This window comes from Oncorhynchus clarkii, chromosome 11 (assembly GCF_045791955.1).
Source record: "Oncorhynchus clarkii lewisi isolate Uvic-CL-2024 chromosome 11, UVic_Ocla_1.0, whole genome shotgun sequence".
Classification (NCBI taxonomy): Eukaryota; Metazoa; Chordata; class Actinopteri; order Salmoniformes; family Salmonidae; genus Oncorhynchus; species Oncorhynchus clarkii.
Window position 1 is genome coordinate 8812044 of NC_092157.1, and position 18906 is coordinate 8830949.

The 18906-nt window shown below is 41.0% G+C and overlaps 1 protein-coding gene across 1 annotated transcript; it reads left to right on the forward strand.

The window, feature by feature from the left end:
- The first annotated feature begins 517 nt into the window (after positions 1 to 517).
- Positions 518 to 9095, forward strand: LOC139420168 (myelin-associated glycoprotein-like). Its single transcript, XM_071169950.1, has 8 exons — positions 518 to 643; positions 861 to 935; positions 6223 to 6609; positions 6738 to 7043; positions 7180 to 7446; positions 7950 to 8043; positions 8151 to 8220; positions 8372 to 9095. Exons 2-8 carry the CDS (start codon positions 887 to 889, stop codon positions 8459 to 8461), a joined length of 1263 nt encoding a protein of 420 aa, XP_071026051.1. The 5' UTR covers positions 518 to 643; positions 861 to 886; the 3' UTR covers positions 8462 to 9095.
- The last annotated feature ends 9811 nt before the right edge of the window (positions 9096 to 18906 follow it).

Sequence of the window (18906 nt, forward strand, 5' to 3'; positions counted from 1 at the left end):
TGTTACGCATTGTATTCTGCACAGGCATGCGTTGGCAACAAAAACCTTGCCTCCAAAACTGGCAGAAGTATTAAACATTGTAGTGGAATGCGTGAACTATGTGCAAACTAGTGCTCTGCGGCATCGCATCTTCAGTGAGCTGTGTAAAGAAATGGGCTCTGAATTCGAGGTACTTCTGTACCATTCTAACGTTAGGTGGTTATCCCGGGGACAGGTGCTGAATCGTGTTTTTGCCGTGCGTGTGGAATTAGCCCTGTTTTTGCAAGAGCACCAACATTGTCATGCAGATTGCTTCAAAAATTCTGAGTTCATTCTCATTTTAGCGTACATGGCCGATATCTTCGCAGCTCTCAATCATCTCAATCAAAAGATGCAGGGCGGTGGAGTCAACATCATCGAAGCGGAGGAAAACCTAAAGGCTTTTAAAAAAAAGCTACCGTTATGGAAACGACGAACAGAGAACAACTGATGTTGACACCCAGCACATAGACTATTCAACATCCTGTCATATAAATGCACTTATTAGGAAGTATGTCACTGATGAGATGTGAGATGTGCCACATGAATTTCAGCACTTTAGTTTGTCAGAACACACTATGTGTGTGTGACAGTCTCTCCTGTGGACCGTTTACATCAGTGTAAGGCAAGTGTCAAGTACTACTATCTTATCTTTATATTTTAATGTTCAAACTAAATTAAGGAAATTAATTACAAGTAATGACATTCAAAATGTTCAATATGCGGCTGTTAGTTCATGAAGAACTGAAGAACCTATGTGACTATGGACTAAAGCTTCAATGTGATACCATATGTGTCATGTGACCTACTTTACCAGGAAGTGTATGTTTGTACTGTTTCAGGTGATCAGTGGTGTGTGAGTTCTCACATGGCTTGTTCTGAGAACATGTTTTTTCTCATTGGCCTCTTTATATCAGGTGAGTCTTCCACACAACAACAACTAGTTATGAATCAGACATAAAGGAATAACCAGAAATCATGATATGTTATGGGATGCGCTATATTCCAGCTTTTTAATTCTGTAGTAAAGTGTAAAGTTAATTCCTGATTAGTGCAGTTTAATAGTCTGGATTCAAACTGTGCCGTGACACTCAATAACTCGTTGTGCCAACTTTAGCTACAATGACTCCATTCACTTCCCATACACTTCCCATACACAACCATACACTTCCCATACACAACCATACACTTCCCATACACTTCCCATACACAACCATACACTTCCCATACACAACCATACACTTCCCATACACAACCATACACTTCCCATACACAACCATATACTTCCCATACACTTCCCATACACAACCATACACTTCCCATACACAACCATACACTTCCCATACACAACCATACACTTCCCATACACTTCCCATACACAACCATACACTTCCCATACACAACCATACACTTCCCATACACTTCCCATACACTTCCCATACACAACCATACACTTCCCATACACTTCCCATACACTTCCCATACACTTCCCATACACAACCATACACTTCCCATACACAACCATACACTTCCCATGCACTTCCCATACACTTCCCATACACAACCATACACTTCCCATACACAACCATACACAACCATACACTTCCCATACACTTCCCATACACTTCCTGTAGTTGTTGACCAGTATTTCACATCGCTGTGGAGTAGTTTTGGACCACTCTCCCATGCAGAACTGCTTTTTAACTCAGCGACATTTGTGGGTTTTCAAGCATGAACTGTCACAATGTCTCACTTGGGATTAGGTCTGGACTTTGACTAGGCCATTACAAAACTTTACATTTGTTGCTTTTTATACATTTTCTTGTAGATTGTGTGTTTTGGAATGGTGGCACAACCAGTTAGTGAGTGTAAGGGGGCAATTACTTTTTCACACAGGGGTATTGGGTGTTGCATAACTTCGTTAATTAAATAAATAAAATAAATTACAATAAAAAACATGTAAACTCATGTTCCCTTGATCTAATATTAGGTTTTGGTTGAACATCTGATAACATTTAGTATTTAAAAAACTCTAAAATAGAGAACATCAGAAACGGGGGAAATACTGTTTAATGTCACTGACTTTAATATCTTCACATGTTTATTTATTTATTTGTTATGTTCAGGTGATATAAAAAGCATTATCTGGAGCACACCCAGAGAAAATGACTTAGTGTAGAGGTGCTGACTAACGGTGAATACACTGTAAGCTATAAAAACAAAGAGAGTTGAACACTCTATATATATATATATAAACTCCCAGTCATTTATTGGGTAAAACTCCAACGTTTAATGATAGTTTACAGCATATTGACTATATTAGGCTATTGTTATCATTAACATTAGTATAAGATTAGCATCAACATACATTATTGTTTAATTTAATTTCACATATATTTAATATATTTAAAATGTTGCTAAATGTAATCTTTTGGTTCATCCATAATGCATAATAAGCATCATCAACAGGGGGAACATATTGGTTCTACGCTGATAAGATGTAGAAAGAATAGATCCATTTATAAGACTTGTTCATAAAAATAATTGTTCCTAAAAAGGGCCAGAGATCAAAGTCATTATTCAGACCACTAGGGGTCAATGTTTTCAAATAGGAAATCCAGTAGCCCTCCCACTAGACCAGTGGTTCTTAACCTGGGTTCGATCGAACCCCAGGGGTTCGGTGAGTCAGTCTCAGGGGTTCGGCGGAGGTCAAGACACACATTCGATTAATATGATTCGTGATGACACGCTCCGCTTGGCCATCATTGGCTGCAGGTGATCACGCTACATCGCTTGGCCTATCTGTGCTGCAGGGAATTTGGTGCGCTCAGTAGTCGACTTGTGATTTCTTTCTTAATATTTTAATCCCTTCATACTTACTATGTCGAGCAAAAAAAGAAAGTGGTCGGACGAATATGTACAATATGGATTTACATGTATAACCGAACGTGATGGGAGTCAGTGTCCTAACTGCATGATTTGCAATGCCAAGTTGAGCAATTCTAGTCTAGCACCGGCTTCCTTAAGCTGCATGGAGATGGAAAATACAAGAACACAACGCTCGCTGAATTCAAGGTGAAGAGAGCCAGATTCGATGAAAAGGCTACTCTGCCTGTTCTCAGCTTTGTACCCATCAACAAACCGATCCTCACAGCATCGTACGAAGTTGCTTACCTGATCGCAAAGCAGGGCAAACCACACACCATTGGTGAAACACTCATAAAACCAGCTGTGTTGAAGATGGCGAATATCATGCTGGGAAAAGAGGCCGAAGTTAAGTTATCCCAAATTCCTCTTTCAAAGGACACCATCAGCGACAGAATAGAGGACATGAGCAAAGACATATTGGCTCAAGTAGTTGCAGATCTGATTTCAAGCCCGGCAAAATTCAGCCTTCAACTCGACGAGACCACAGACGTTTCCAATCTAAGCCAGCTTGCTGTATTCGTGCGCTATGTGAAAGACGACGTGATAAAGGAAGAATTTTTATTTTGTAAGCCTCTTACAACAACAACTAAGGCAGCCGATGTGAAGAAACTTGTGGATGACTTCTTCAAAGACAACAATCTTTCGTGGGATATGGTTTCTGCAGTTTGTTCGGACGGAGCTCCAGTCATGCTGGGAAGAAAGTCTGGTTTTGGTGCGCTAGTGAAAGCCGATGCACCACACATCATTGTTACGCATTGTATTCTGCACAGGCATGCGTTGGCAACAAAAACCTTGCCTCCAAAACTGGCAGAAGTATTAAACATTGTAGTGGAATGCGTGAACTATGTGCAAACTAGTGCTCTGCGGCATCGCATCTTCAGTGAGCTGTGTAAAGAAATGGGCTCTGAATTCGAGGTACTTCTGTACCATTCTAACGTTAGGTGGTTATCCCGGGGACAGGTGCTGAATCGTGTTTTTGCCGTGCGTGTGGAATTAGCCCTGTTTTTGCAAGAGCACCAACATTGTCATGCAGATTGCTTCAAAAATTCTGAGTTCATTCTCATTTTAGCGTACATGGCCGATATCTTCGCAGCTCTCAATCATCTCAATCAAAAGATGCAGGGCGGTGGAGTCAACATCATCGAAGCGGAGGAAAACCTAAAGGCTTTTAAAAAAAAGCTACCGTTATGGAAACGACGAACAGAGAACAATAACTTCGCAAACTTTCCCTGCTGGACGACTGTGTAAGTAAGATCGAAGATGTATCTGGAATCGGAGACATTTCTGTACCCGCTGAACTGAAGCAAGCAATTGCCACGCACTTAGATGAGCTTGCAAATTCTCTCGACGGATACTTCCCTACAAGAGAGTCATATCCAGCATGGGTGAGACAGCCGCTCACGTTTAGTGTTGAGACAACAGATGTCAATGATGAATACCTCGATGAAATCATTGAAATTCAGCAGAGCCAGGTTCAACAGCAACTCTTCAGAACAACAACGCTTTCAACGTTTTGGTGTCAACAAATGGTAACGTACCCTGTTATTGCTAAGAAAGCTCTGGAGATTTTCATACCGTTTGTTACAACATATCTTTGCGAGCAATCCTTTTCGAGGATGCTGGACATAAAAACGAAGAAAAGGAACAGACTTTGTTGCGAAAATGACATGAGAGTGGCACTTGCCAAGGTGAAGCCGCGCATTTCTGAACTGGTCTCTGAAAGGCAACAGCAGAAGTCACACTGATTTGCAGTAAATATTCATTATTATGTTTTTGTTTTTGTGTGAAAATGATCATCTGTGTGAAAATGTTTTGATGATTTTGTTCTTTGAACACAGTGATGTTGATGCATGGTTCATTTTGTGCACCAGTCAAATATGTTTTGAATTTGATTTTTTTTTTCAATTAAGAAGGGTTCGGTGAATGCGCATATGAAACTGGTGGGTTTCAGTACCTCCAACAAGGTTAAGAACCACTGCTCTAGACCGTAGGATCTCCATGTTACCTCCTCTCCTTGGTAGAGCAACATGCTCAATACCTGTGTATTTGAGGGAGGAGATGGGATGGTTAGCTTCAACAAAGTGAGCTGCTACTAGATAATCAGTGTTCTTACAGCTATGCATTGTTTTAAATGTTTTTTTGTTTGTAATGAGTTGGCTTCCACATGAACATGTGATGAGATAGATTACTTCCTTTATCTTGCAAGAGATGATACCCCTAACAGGGATTTTTCCACCTGTATGTGGGTGTCTGAAGAAGGATGTTTTTGTAGTGCTATTGCACTGTGAGCGTGAGTCACATTTGTAGAACCCCTTTGGAATGGGTGTCAAGAGTGTCTGAGTGGGCTCAGGGGGCAGGTCAGATCTCACTAAACTGTCCCCCATATTGCAACCATGTTTATAGATTTGTTGTCTGATTGCAGAATCTGGCAGTGCTTTTTCAGAATTGCTTTCATTTTCTCTGAACACTTGGTGTACTTAGTGCAAAAGACTTGTTTCACCCTGCATAATTGGCTATATGATAAACCATTCTTGAGGGGAAGGGGATGCATACTATCAGCACATAGCAGAGAATGGAGGTCTGTTGGCTGTGTGTACAAGTCTGTATGTAATGCATCATTCTCTTTGATGATCCATAAGTCCAGGTAGTTTATTTTTCTCTCAACAGTCTGCATGGTGAATTTGAGCTATTCAGAGCTCTCGTTTAGCAGAGTTTGGAATTAATTTAGTTCCTGCTGACCTCCTTCCCAGAGCACAAAGACATCATCTAAGTTTATATTCCATGAGAGGATTTTAGAAAGTAGGGGGTATCTCTATGTTTTGTAAATGAGTGCTTCCTCAAATTGTTCCACATACAGGTTTGCATAGTTTGGGGCAAAGGGGAAAACCATGGCTCACAATTGAAAGGAAAAACTCTGACCCAATTATGAATTAGTTATTGGATAATACCAGTTCAGTGAGATACAAGATGCACTCATTGGATGGAACAAGGGTAGGATCTCTCTGTTGAAGGAAGTGTTGCAGGTCACGAAATATAATTTAAAAGTTTGCATTAAGGTGTCTGTAATAGAATATACTTGTCTAAAACGAATGTAGACATTAATAAATGCATTTCTATAGCTTCCAACATCTGTTTTACACTGGAGGAGGAGTAACAAGATGGCTGTGCAGTTGCCTCCAAACAGAGGCCCCTGTTAGTCATCTAGGGTTAATACATATCATTGGACTGAACTGAAAATATATCAGAACCTCCCTGATGTTGACTTTCATGTTGCAGGTGTTCTGGCCTGCTTTGGTCAACGAGATTTGATCACCACAATGCCAGATAGACTGGATGTACTGACTGGCTCCTGTGTGCAAATCCCATGTTCATTTGATATTCCTGACCAAAATAAGTATACATTTAGGAGCACAATACTAACCTCTGGAGTGTGGATAAAAGAAATCCCGTACTTTGATCTACATCCGGACAATGTGATATTTAACAGTAGTAAGATGGTCAACAGATATCAAGGGAAGATAACTGGAAACATGTCCCAGAAGAACTGCACCACAGTCTTCTTCAATGTAACCACCAATTACACTAATAAATACTTCCTCAGGATTGAGAGGCAACCATTCCTTGCAACAGACATTAGAAAGTCTGTTAATATCGTTGTCAGGGGTAAGAGACAATTCAACTTTTAACCAACTATTTTTCCCAGTTTAGATTCCTTTCATCAAAGATAAGAGTAGAACAAGTGGACAGTTTAACTGTTAGTGTAAAATATATTTATCTACAATGTATTACAGATTTTCCTTCCAGTCCCATCATTACTGTCTCAGGTGAGGTGAAGGATGGGACCCCTGTCAGCTTGAACTGCTCTGCTGTCGCTCCCTGTCCCAAACACCCCCCTGAGCTGACATGGACTCTCCCAACACAGTTCACACCTGAGAACCAACTGCAGGAGAATTCAGACCAAACCAAATCAGTTCTCTCCACGGTGACCTTCACTCCGTCATACCTTCATCATGAGAAGAACATCACTTGTACTGCAGTCTACCCAGTAGGGACAAGCAACAATACAGCTGAACATAACATGATGCTTAACGTTTCATGTAAGATTTAGTAACCGGTTCCTGTAGAATAGATCATTCTATCATGTTTTCACTGATGATTGTAATAGAGTGGTTTTGATGAGACTATTCAATATACCATATCCAGATACATTCTAAATGAACCCCTCTCCCTCAGTCTCTCCTAAGGACACATTGGCCTCCATCAGTCCAGCTGATCCAGTATTAGTGGGCACTTGTGTTAATCTGACCTGCAGCAGTACAGCCAACCCTCCTGTGACAAACTTCACCTGGTTCAAGATCAGTGGAGATAAACCAATACAGGTTGCGTCTGGACACAGTTACTCCCTCATTGTGACAGTTGGTGATGGAGGATTGTACTTCTGTGAAGCAAGAAATAGTCACGGCTGTGGGAAGTCAAAGGAAGTGCAGCTGGCTATTAAAGGTAGAAGCATTGGCACATTCAACATGCACAACATTAACAATATTATAGATATAGATAGATATAGAAGAGATATACTTGTTTTTGTGGAACAGACCGGATAAAGCATGCCTGCTATATGAATCTAGGTATGATACAGCTGTAGGATATTAATTTGATCACTTTTTTGTTGCTTAGAAGTTTATTGCATTGTGGGAAATGCAGATAAGCTTTGATTTACATAAATTCACCCAAAACCTTCACTAAAATGTGGTTAAATTAATGGTATTACACTTATCATGCAGCCTTATTTTGTCCAGCTAATAGACTCACCACCAATGGATCAACATTACAGAGGAAACGTTCAAGTCCTTTTGCTGCAGGATTATTTCACTGCAACAATACTGGCTAAATTAAGATCTTACATCTGTACATCTACAGTATGTGTATAATTTGTAATATTAGACAATGTGCAAAATGTTTCCTCTTTTTGGAACAGATGGCTATAATGTGTGTTTAATTTACAGGGCATGAAGAGCCTGTTAACCCAAAGGTTTTTGAGATTGTAGGAAAAACCTTGGGGTTGATTTTCCTTTTCAGCCTGATCGTATTCTTTGCATGGTAAAAAGATATTCCCAGCCTCAATTTTTACATATTTATCATGCTGATTGTGCTTTTGTATATGAAAACCTAAATGATGTCAAAATATCTTTATTCTTGCCTTCCAGGAGAAGGAGAACATCTAGACTCCCCAGTGGGTTTGACATGACAGACCGTTCACAGGGACTGGTGGGAATGGTAGAATTACCTTTTAAAACCCATCTAGAATGTGTGTTTCAGGAAGAATTGAATGAATACTGTGTTGTGTAACCAACTGTAACTATGAAGTCATTATTCTTCTGAAGTGTCGGTCCTGACAACTGATCCTTTCTCTGTGTTCTCTCCACAGAACTCCCCGGTTGGGACAGTGTGCTCTAACCAGGCCACGGTCGGTAGAGGGAACCAAGAACCACCACTTAACAACCTAGATGGTCTTTAAGCACAAGTCAATCAGAGGTGCATTTTATGTATTTTTCCAATGGGTATTAAGTCTTATTATGAACAGTATTGTCATTGTGTATTAGTTTTCTGTGGATATTTTTGTTACATTTATAATTTTGTGCTCTTTGATTATCTGTATATTTGTAAAATTTGCTGGGATGAAAAGTGTTTAACTGTTACTATAGTGTTGATATGATGATGCAGGCCACTCTTTATTTTAGACCATTTATTTTGAGTGTTGAGTTCACAGAGCATCTGTTTAATGGGTTCCAGTATAGAGGAACTGCTGAGTTCAACTAGCTCACTGAAGGCTGTTTAAGACCACATAAAGTCAATGATGACTGAGGAGAGAAGACAGTTAGTTGGAGAGACAGTGGTCTGATACAAGACAGGAAGTTGGTGCAGTAAGTCTACATGATGGCACAATGGTGTTAACGTTTACAAGTCACTGTTTATCTTCATCTTTTGTGCAGTTCCCAGAAAAACAATGTTATCTACTTTCATCTATTTAGAAGTTATTGCGTCAGCTTTTATGTTGAGTGTTACATTGAATAAATAATTGAGACTGAATTTATTAAGGTTGTTTATTAATTGCCCTGTCATTAAAACCTTTACATTCAATTCCCATGAAATATTTGTCTTATTGGTCCAACATTTAACATCTCATTAAAATGGATTCTATTGAGATTTTGTGTCACTGTTCTACACACAATGTGGAATTATGTTTTTAGACATAAAAATGAAAAGCTGAAAGTCAATATGTGTTCAACACCTTTTCTATGGCAAGCCTAAATAAGTTCAGGAGTAAAGATTTACTTAACTTGTCACATGAGTTGCTTGGATTCACTTTGTGTGCAATGCTAGTTTTTAACATGATTTTTAAATGACTACCTCTTCTCTGTACCCCACACATACAATTATCTGTTAGGTCCCTCAGTCAAGCAGCAACTTTCAAACCAGCTTTTCCATTGCCTCACAAAGAAAGGCACCTGTTTCTAGATGGTTTAAAAGAAAATAAATCTGACATTGAAAACCCCTTTGAGCGTAGTGAGTTAATTAATTACACTTTGGATGGTTTATCAATACACCCAATCACTACAAAGATACAGGCGTCCTTCATAACTCAGTCGCCGGAGAGGAAAAACACTGCACAGGGATTTCACCCACAGGAGGTTGGTGGCACATTAATTGGGGAGAACGTACTCGTGGTAATGACTGGAGCAGAACAGGAGGAATGGTACCAAATACATCCAACAAGTTTTCCATGTGTTTGATTCCATTCCATTTGCTCCGTTCCAGACATTATTATGAGTTGTCTTCCCCTCAGCAGCCTCCACTGGTTTCACCATAAGGTCAGTGGTGACTTTAAAACAGTTACATAGTTTAACGGCTGTGATTGGAGAAAAGTGAGGATGGATCAACAACGTGTTAATTACTCCATAATACTAACCTAAATGACAGACTGAAAAGAAGGAAACATGTACAGAAAAAAATATTCTAAAACATGCATTCTGTTTGCAATAAGGCACTAAAGTAAAACGGCAAAACATTTGGCAAAGAAATTCACTCTATGTCCAACACAACATATCACTGAGTACACTTCATATTTTCAAGCATGGTGATGGCTGCAATATGTTACGGGTATACTTGTCATCAAGTGTTATAGGATGAAAATAAATGGAATAGAGATAAGCACAGACAAAACTCTAGAGAAAAACTTGGTTCAGTCTGACTTTCAAAAGACACTGGGACGCAAATTCACTTTTCAGCAGGTCAACAACCTAAAACAAAAAGCCAAATATAAACCAGAGTTGCTTACTATGACAATATTGTATGTTCCTAATTGTCCAAGTTACAGTTTTGATGGGCTTGAAAATGTGCAAATATTGTAGATTCCAGGTGTGCAAAGCACTTATAGACTTACCCAGAAAGACTCACAGCTGTAATCACTGCCAGAGGTGATTCTAATGTAACAGTTTCACTTCCGTCCCTCTCCTCGCCTCTATTTGGGCTTGAATGAAGGACCCTCTTTCAACAACTGCTTCCCAAGAAGCATCGTTAGCCATCGCTCCACAAAAGCCATGTTCCCTGCAGAGCAAGGGGAACAACTACTTCAAGGTCTCAGATTGAAATGCTGTTAGCACACACCACGCTAACTAGCTAGCCATGTCACATCGGTTACACTCACCCCCCTTTTGACCTCCTCCTTTTCCGCAGCAACCAGTGATCCGGGTCAACAGCATCAATGTAACAGTATAACCAGCCATCAAGGACACCACGTGGTGTCAGAGGAAGGCCCTAAAATGTGTATATGATTTATTTTTAATGACAGATACTTTGTTTAATTTTATTTAATTTTGTACCAATTTTTCCCCCCAATTTTGTGGTATCCAATTGGTAGTAACAGTCTTGTCTCATCGCTGCAACTCCCTTACGGACACAGGGGATGCAAAGGTTGTGCGTCCTTCGAAACACAACCCAACCAAGCTGCACTGCTTCTTGACACAATGCCTGCTTAACCTGGAAGCCATCCACAACAATGTGTCAGAGGAAACAACATACACCTGGCGACGTGTCAGCGTGCACCTGGCCCGCCCCATGAGTCGTTAGAGCGCGATGGGACAAGGACATCCCTGTGGGTCAAACCCTCCCCTAACCCAGACGACGCTGGGCCAATTGACACTGTACCATATTCTCCCTTTTATGCTGTTGTTTATTATCTATGCCTAGTCACTTTACCCCTACCTCCTTGTACATATTACCTCAATTACCTGGACTACCCTGTAACCTGTACCATATTCTCCCCCCTGAAATCATGTTACAGGAAGGTCAAATAGATAAATATGCTGAACATTATATGAATCACTCTAAACTGAATCTGAACATTATTCTTCTTAAATATCCCCATTACATGTCTATTTTTCATGTGTGTATTGTTGGGAGTTATTATGTCTGCTTTTGTTTTGAGTGTTGATCAAGAGACACAAATGAGGCTGCATTTGAGGTTGTTCATTAATTGCACTGCTGGGTAAAGTTCGTCCTCAGCTCCTGGGTCTCCTTCTCCCAGAAGGCCTTGGGCAGGTCCAAGAGGGTTTTGAATAGAAGGGATACATCCTTCCGTCAAAATTGACTTTTCCTCGCAAATGTAGGAGAACTTGTGCAGCAGGTTGGGAGAATTAACGTAGCAGGTTAGGATAATTAGATTAAGGTAAGAAAAAGGATTAGGGTTAGCTAAAATAATACATAAAATCAACTTAAGAACCTCAATTTGACAAAAGCTGTATCCCATCTAGACATGACCGTCGGGGAGGTACACCTTGCCCTGAAGGTTGATGGCTCCCTCCTGTGGCTCCCAGCCCACCATGCTCTTCTTGGCAGATAGAAGTGATTTAATGAAAGAGGAAGTTGGTGCAGGAGAAATGTGGAAGTGTGTGATAATCCATCAGCTACAATTACAGTTACTCTGTTTCAGACAAACGTCTGTTTTTCATGCTGAAAGATAATGTGAGATCCGGGTATCTTTTACTGAACTCAAATTTAACTAAGCAAGTTGGATGGATTTTGGTTTATGATTTACCCATATTTAAAAAAAAATCAAGCCTGTGAGATAGAGGAGAGGGAGAAGGTTATATTGCAGCACGTTTCCATTGTTGTATCAAGGGCGAACTTGACTACTTGGGGGCCTGTAACAAAATGCTGTAAAGGGGTCCCCTTCCCCTAAAAGGGTTATTTACCCACCACACATACATTAACTGCAATGAATATTATTATCCCACAATGAAAAATATATTGTATATAAGTGTTTCATTTTTGGCAGTAATGAAATGTATAGGCCATATTAAGCTGTTGAGTCAGTGGCTAACACACACTTTGTGTTTAGAATCAGTCAGTGGGCAGCTGGGGTCCATTTCATTTGAAACTGGTGAAACATGGATCAGGTCAACTCTGCAATGTTTCAAGTAACTGAGACTAATTGTTCTGGAGTAGAATGTTCATTAGAAAATTACAATGTTCTCAACACTTAATATAGCATACAATGTTTTCACAACTGATGTTGACACCCATCACATAGACTATTCAACATCCTGTCATATAAATGCACTTATTAGGAAGTACGTCACTGATGAGATGTGAGATGTGCCACATGAATTTCAGCACTTTGGTTTGTCAGAACACACTATGTGTGTGTGACAGTCTCTCCTGTGGACCGTTTACATCAGTGTAAGGCAAGTGTCAACTACTTCACTATCTTATCTTTATATTTTAATGTTCAAACTAAAGCTTCAATATGATATTCACCTGGTCAGTCTATGTCATGGAAAGAGCAGTAAGATACAGCTGAACTGATTCTGATCTGTCACCTAATACCTACTCATATATCCATTGATAGTGAGTGGAAGCCTGATCTACATGCAGACACGTCATTTAATTGTAATTTCATACATTTTATCCAGAAATAGGCAAAGCAGTTTCCACATAACTGCAATGAGCTTGTTAGTCCCTTTTTTGTCAGCCCCACCATATCCCCATTCCCACCATATAGCAGCATCAGCCTAGTATAATGTCCAATAGTCAATACTTTCTCTCTTCTCTCTCTGAATCATCTGGTCCCTCCACCTCTCAATTCCTGACCCTGTCCTCCAGAGCCTTCAGCTCTCCCTCTACCTGTTGAGGGAAGTGGCTCTCACCTAACAGGTATAGTACACCCTTAGCTCCTGGGTCTCCTTCTCCCAGAAGACCTTGTGCAGGTCAAAGAGGGTTTTGTCTAGAAGGTTACAGCTTTAAAAAGAAATAAATAATAAAAAACGTTTTCTAGCAAGTTTAGAAGAATTTATGCAACAGATTAGGATAATTAACATAGCAGGTTATGATAATTAGATTCAAGTACAGAAAAGGGGTTGAGATTAGATAAAATGCTAAAATTATTCAACTTTTGACGTAAATTTGACAAAAGCTTTATCCCACCTAGACTTGACCGTCGAAGATGGCGCCAATTTCCACCTTGCCTCTCAAGCACTGCAGGTCGCTGGCTCTCTCCTGTGGTACCCGTGGACTCTCTTTTCACGTCACTTCAATAAGAAGTTATTTTGGTAGCAGGTTAGGTGCAGGGCCGAACTACTGAACGGTCCCATAAAGCATATGATAGCAAAATGTGTTGAATAGTAGGAAATGAGTTTTAACACTGCAACACTTTGTCTCAGCCTCATGGCAAAATGTGAACACAAGTATGATGAGCTATAAAACACCAAAATCAATATCTGCTTCATGGCAAAAAGTGTAGAATTTCAGGAAGTTAGCTTTAAAACTGACAAAATGTGTAGAATAGCGTTATGAAAATGTTTCTCTCTGCACCGAGGCAAAATGTGTTGCAGAAAGTACAATGGCAAGAAAAAGTATGGGAACCCTTTGGAATTACATGGATTTCTGCAGAAATTGGTCATAAAATGTGATCTTCATCTGAGTCACAACAATAGACACACACAGTGTGCTTAAATTAGTAACACACAAATTATTATATTTTCCTTGTCTTTATTGAATACATCATTTAAAAATGCATAGTGTAGGTTGGAAAAGGTAAGGCTAATGACTTCTCCAAAAGCTAATTGGAGTCAGGAGTCAGCTAACCTGGAATCCAATCTATGAGATTGGTGGTGTTGGTGAGAGTTGCCCTGCCCTATACAGAACACTCACAACATTTGAGTTTGCTAATCACAAGAAGCATTGCCTGATTTGAACCATACTTTGAACAAAAGAGATCTTAGAAGACCTAAGATTAAGAATTGTTGACTTGCATAAATCTGGGAATGGTTACAAAAGTATCTCTAAAAGCCTGGATGTTCATTAGTCCACGGTAAGACAAATTGTCTATAAATGGAGAAAGTTCAGCACTGTTGCTACTCTCCCTAGGACTGGCCTTCCTGCAAAGATGACTGTAAGAGCACAGCGTAGAATGCTCAATGAGGTTAAGAAAAATCCTAGAGTGTATGCCAAAGACTTACAGCAATCTCTGGAACATGCAAACATCTCTGTTGACGAGTCTACGATACTTAAAAGACTGAACAAAAATGGTGTTCATGGGAGGACACCACAGAAGAAGTCACTGCTGTCCAAAAACCCCCATTGCTGCACGTCTTCAGTTCACAAAAGAGCACCTGGATGTTTCACAGCGCTACTGGCAAAATATTTTGTGGACGGATTAAAATAAAGTTGAGTTGTTTGGAAGGAATACACAATACTGTGTGGAGAAATAAAGGCACAGCACACCAACATCAAAACCTCATCCCAACTGTAAAGTATGGTGGAGGGAGCATCATGGTTTGAGTCTGCTTTGCTTCCACAGGGCCTGGACAGCTTGCTATCATTGACGGAAAAATAAATTCCCAAGTTTATCAATACCTAATGCAGCAGAATGTAAGGCTATCTGTCTGCCAATTGAAGGTCAACAGAAGTTGGGTGATGCAACAGGACAACAACCCAAAACACAGAAGTAAATCAACAACAGAATGGCTTCAACAGAAGAAAATACACCTTCTGGAGTGGCCCAGTCAGAGTCCTGACCTCAACCCGATTGCGATGCAGTGGCATGACCTCAAGAGAGCAGTTCACACCAGACATCACAATAATATTGCTGAACTGAAACAGTTCAGTATTACAGAAAACGTTTGGTTGAGGTTATTGCTTCCAAAGGAGGGTAAACCAGTTATAAAATCCAAAGGTTCACTAACTTTTCCCACCCTGCACTGTGAATATTTACTTGTGTGTTCAATAAAGACGTGAAAACGTATAATTGTTTGTGTGTTGTTAGTTTAAGCAGACTGTGTTTGTCTATTGTTGTGGCTTAGATGAAGATCAGATTAAATTGTATGACCAATTTAAGCAGGTAATTCCAAAGGGTTCACATACTTTTTCTTGCAACTGTAAACTCAGGGTACCAAACGCTGTCTTCCAACCCTAGATAGGAGAGCATTTTCTTAACCATATCCCTTTTACCAAACCTATTTTTATTTATTTTTTAACCTTTATATAATCAAAGTGGAGTGAAAATAGTGTCTCTGTGGCATCCAGCTCACCAGGCTCCTCTTTGCAAATAGACTTCAAAGAGGAAGTTGGTGTAGGAGAAGTTGAGTGGTGTGTGAGAATCACTCAGATACAATTACAGTTACTCTGTTTCATACCAAGTCTGTTTTTCAAGTTGAAACATAATGTGACAACCATATGTTTTGCATCGAACTCAAATGTAACTTTTCCTTTTTTGTCTTGAGTCAAATGAATAGTGGAGTTTGGTTCATGATTGAACTGTATTTTTAAATCCCACACACATTCCTATTCAAGCCTGTCAAGAATCAACATCTTCACAGTATCTTCTGTTATGTTGAACATTCAAAATAAATTAAAGAAATTAATTATGAGTAATGAGATTCAATATGTTCAAAGTACTGCTGTTTGTTCATGTATTAGCTTCACAACTGAAAGACATAGTGTATTTGATGTGGGGATGGTTCAATGCAATGTGTTGTGTGAGTTCAGCTACTCTACCAGTAAGTGTATGTTTGTACTGTTTCAAGTAATCAGTAGTGTGTGAGTTCTCACATGGCTTGTTCTGAGAACATGTTTTTTCTCATGGGCCTCTTTATGTCAGGTGAGTCTTCCACACAGCAACAGCAACAACTAGTTATAAATCAGAAAGAGGAATAAGCACAAGTGATGATATTTCATGGTGTGAGCTATATTCCCGTCTGTCTCAATGTATAGAAAAGTGTACAGATAACTCCTGATAAATTGAGTTTAATAGTCTGGATTCAAACATTGTGCTCCAGATATGTGCATGATCCAGTTTAGGGCATGGAGTGGTGACATCAGGACTCCACCTTCCGGCGCCGACAGAGATGGCCGCTTCGCTTCGCGTTCCTAGGAAACTATGCCGTATTTTCATTTTTTTACATGTTATTTATTACATACAGTCGGGAGGAACTACTGAATATAAGAGCAACGTCAACTCACCATCATGACGACCAGGAATACGACTTTCCTGAAGCGGATCCTGTGTTCTGCCTTCCACCCAGGACAATGGATCGGATCCCAGCTGGCGACCCAAAACAACGAAGTCGTAAAAGAGGCAAACAAAGCGGTCTTCTGGTCAGGCTCCGGAGACGGGCACATCGCGCACCTCTCCCTAGCATACTCCCAGTCTCTTGACAACAAGGTTGATGAAATCCAAGCAAGGGTAGCAAGGATAGCATTCCAGAGAGACATCAGAGACTGTAATGTTCTTTACTTTTCCAATCGAGAGACGCTATCAGAGTCGGTGCAGCCAGCTGGTTTCTTCACGCATCGCGCCGACAGAAACAAGCATCTTTCTGGTAAGAAGAAGGGCGGGGGTGTATGCCTTATGATTAACGAGACGGGGTGTGATCATAACAACATACAGGAACTCAAGTCCTTCTGTTCACCTGACTTAGAATTCCTCACAATCAAATGTCGACCGCATTATCTACCAAGGGAATTCTCTTAGATTATAATTACAGCTGTATATATTCCCCTCCAAGCAGACACATCGATGGCCCTGAACAAACTTTATTTGACTCTATGCAAACTGGAAACCACATATCCTGAGGCTGCATTCATTGTAGCTGTGGATTTTAACAAGGCTAATCTGAAAACAAGACTCCTTAAATTGTATCAGCATATCGATTGCGCAACCAGGGCTGGTAAAACACTGGATCATTGTTATTCTAACTTCCGCGACGCCTATAAGGCCCTCCCCCGCCCTCCTTTCGGAAAAGCTGACCACTACTCCATTTTGTTGCTCCCAGCCTACAGACAGAAACTAAAACAAAAAGCTCAGGCCTGTTCAACGCTGGTCCGACCAATCTGATTCCACGCTTCAAGACTGCTTCGATCATGTGGCTTGGGATATGTTCCGCATTAAGTCCAACAACAACATTGACGAATACGCTGATTCGGTGAGCTAGTTCATTAGAAAGTGCATTGATGATGTCGTACCCATAGCAACGATTAAAACATTCCCAAACCAGAAACCGTGGATTGATGACAGCATTCGCGTGAAACTGAAAGCGCGAACCACTGCTTTTAACCAGGGCAAAGTGACCGGAAACATGACCAAATACAAACACTGTAGCTATTCCCTCCTCAAAGCAATCAAACAAGCTAAGCTTCAGTATAGAGACAAAGTAGAGTCGCAATTCAACGGCTCAGACACAAGAGGTATGTGGCAGGGTCTACAGTCAATCACGGATTACAAAAAGAAAACCAGCCCCGTCGCGGACCAGGATGTCTTGCTCCCAGACAGAATAAATAACTTTTTTGTCCGCTTTGAGGACAATACAGTGCCACTGACACTGCCCGCAACCAAAATCTGCAGGCTCTCATTCACTGCAGCCGATGTGAGTAAAACATTTAAACGTGTTAACCCTTGCAAGGCTGCAGGCCCAGATTACATCCCCAGCCGCGTCCTCAGAGCATGCGCAGACCAGCTGGCTGGTGTGTTTACGGACATATTCAATCAATCCTTATCCCAGTCTGATGTTCCCACATGCTTCAAGAGGGCCACCATTGTCCCTGTTCCCAAGAAAGCTAAGGTAACTGAGCTAAACGACTACCGCCCCGTAGCACTCACTTCCGTCATCATGAAGTGCTTTGAGAGACTTGTCAAGGACCATTTCACCTCCACCCTACCTGACACCCTAGACCCACTCCAACTTGCTTACCGCCCAAATAGGTCCATAGACGACGCAATCGCAATCGCAACCACAATGCACACTGCCCTAACCCATCTGGACAAGAGGAATACCTATGTGAGAATGCTGTTCATCGACTACAGCTCAGCATTTAACACCATAGTACCCTCCAAACTCATCATCAAGCTCGAGACCCTGGGTCTCGACCCCGCCCTGTGCAACTGGGTACTGGACTTCCTGATGGGCCGCCCCCCAGGTGGCGAGGGTAGGTAACAACATCTCCACCCCGCTGATCCTCAACACTGGGGCCCCACAAGGGTGCGTTCTGAGCCCTCTCCTGTACTCCCTGTTCACCCACGACTGCGTGGCCATGCACGCCTCCAACACAATCATCAAGTTTGCGGACGACACTACAGTGGTAGGCTTGATTACCAGCAACGACGAGACGGCTTACATGGAGGAAGTGAGGGCCCTCCGAGTGTGGTGTCAGGAAAATAACCTCACACTCAACGTTAACAAAACAAAGGAGATGATTGTGGACTTCAGGAAACAGCAGAGGGAGCACCCCCCTATCCACATCGACGGGACAGTAGTGGAGAGGGTTGTAAGTTTTAAGTTCCTCGGCGTACACATCACGGACAAAGGGAGTTGGTCCACCCACACAGTCAGCGTCGTGAAGAAGGCGCAGCAGCGCCTCTACAAACTCAGGAGGCTGAAGAAATTTGGCTTGTCACCAAAAGCACTC

Coding starts and splice junctions, on each gene's coding strand:
- LOC139420168 (XM_071169950.1), top strand. CDS start 887: ATGGCTTGTTCTGAGAACATGTTTTTTCTCATTGGCCTCTTTATATCA. Junction 6,610..6,737: donor TGTTAATATCGTTGTCAGGG/GTAAGAGACAAT, acceptor AATGTATTACAG/ATTTTCCTTCCAGTCCCATC. Junction 8,221..8,371: donor CACAGGGACTGGTGGGAATG/GTAGAATTACCT, acceptor TTCTCTCCACAG/AACTCCCCGGTTGGGACAGT.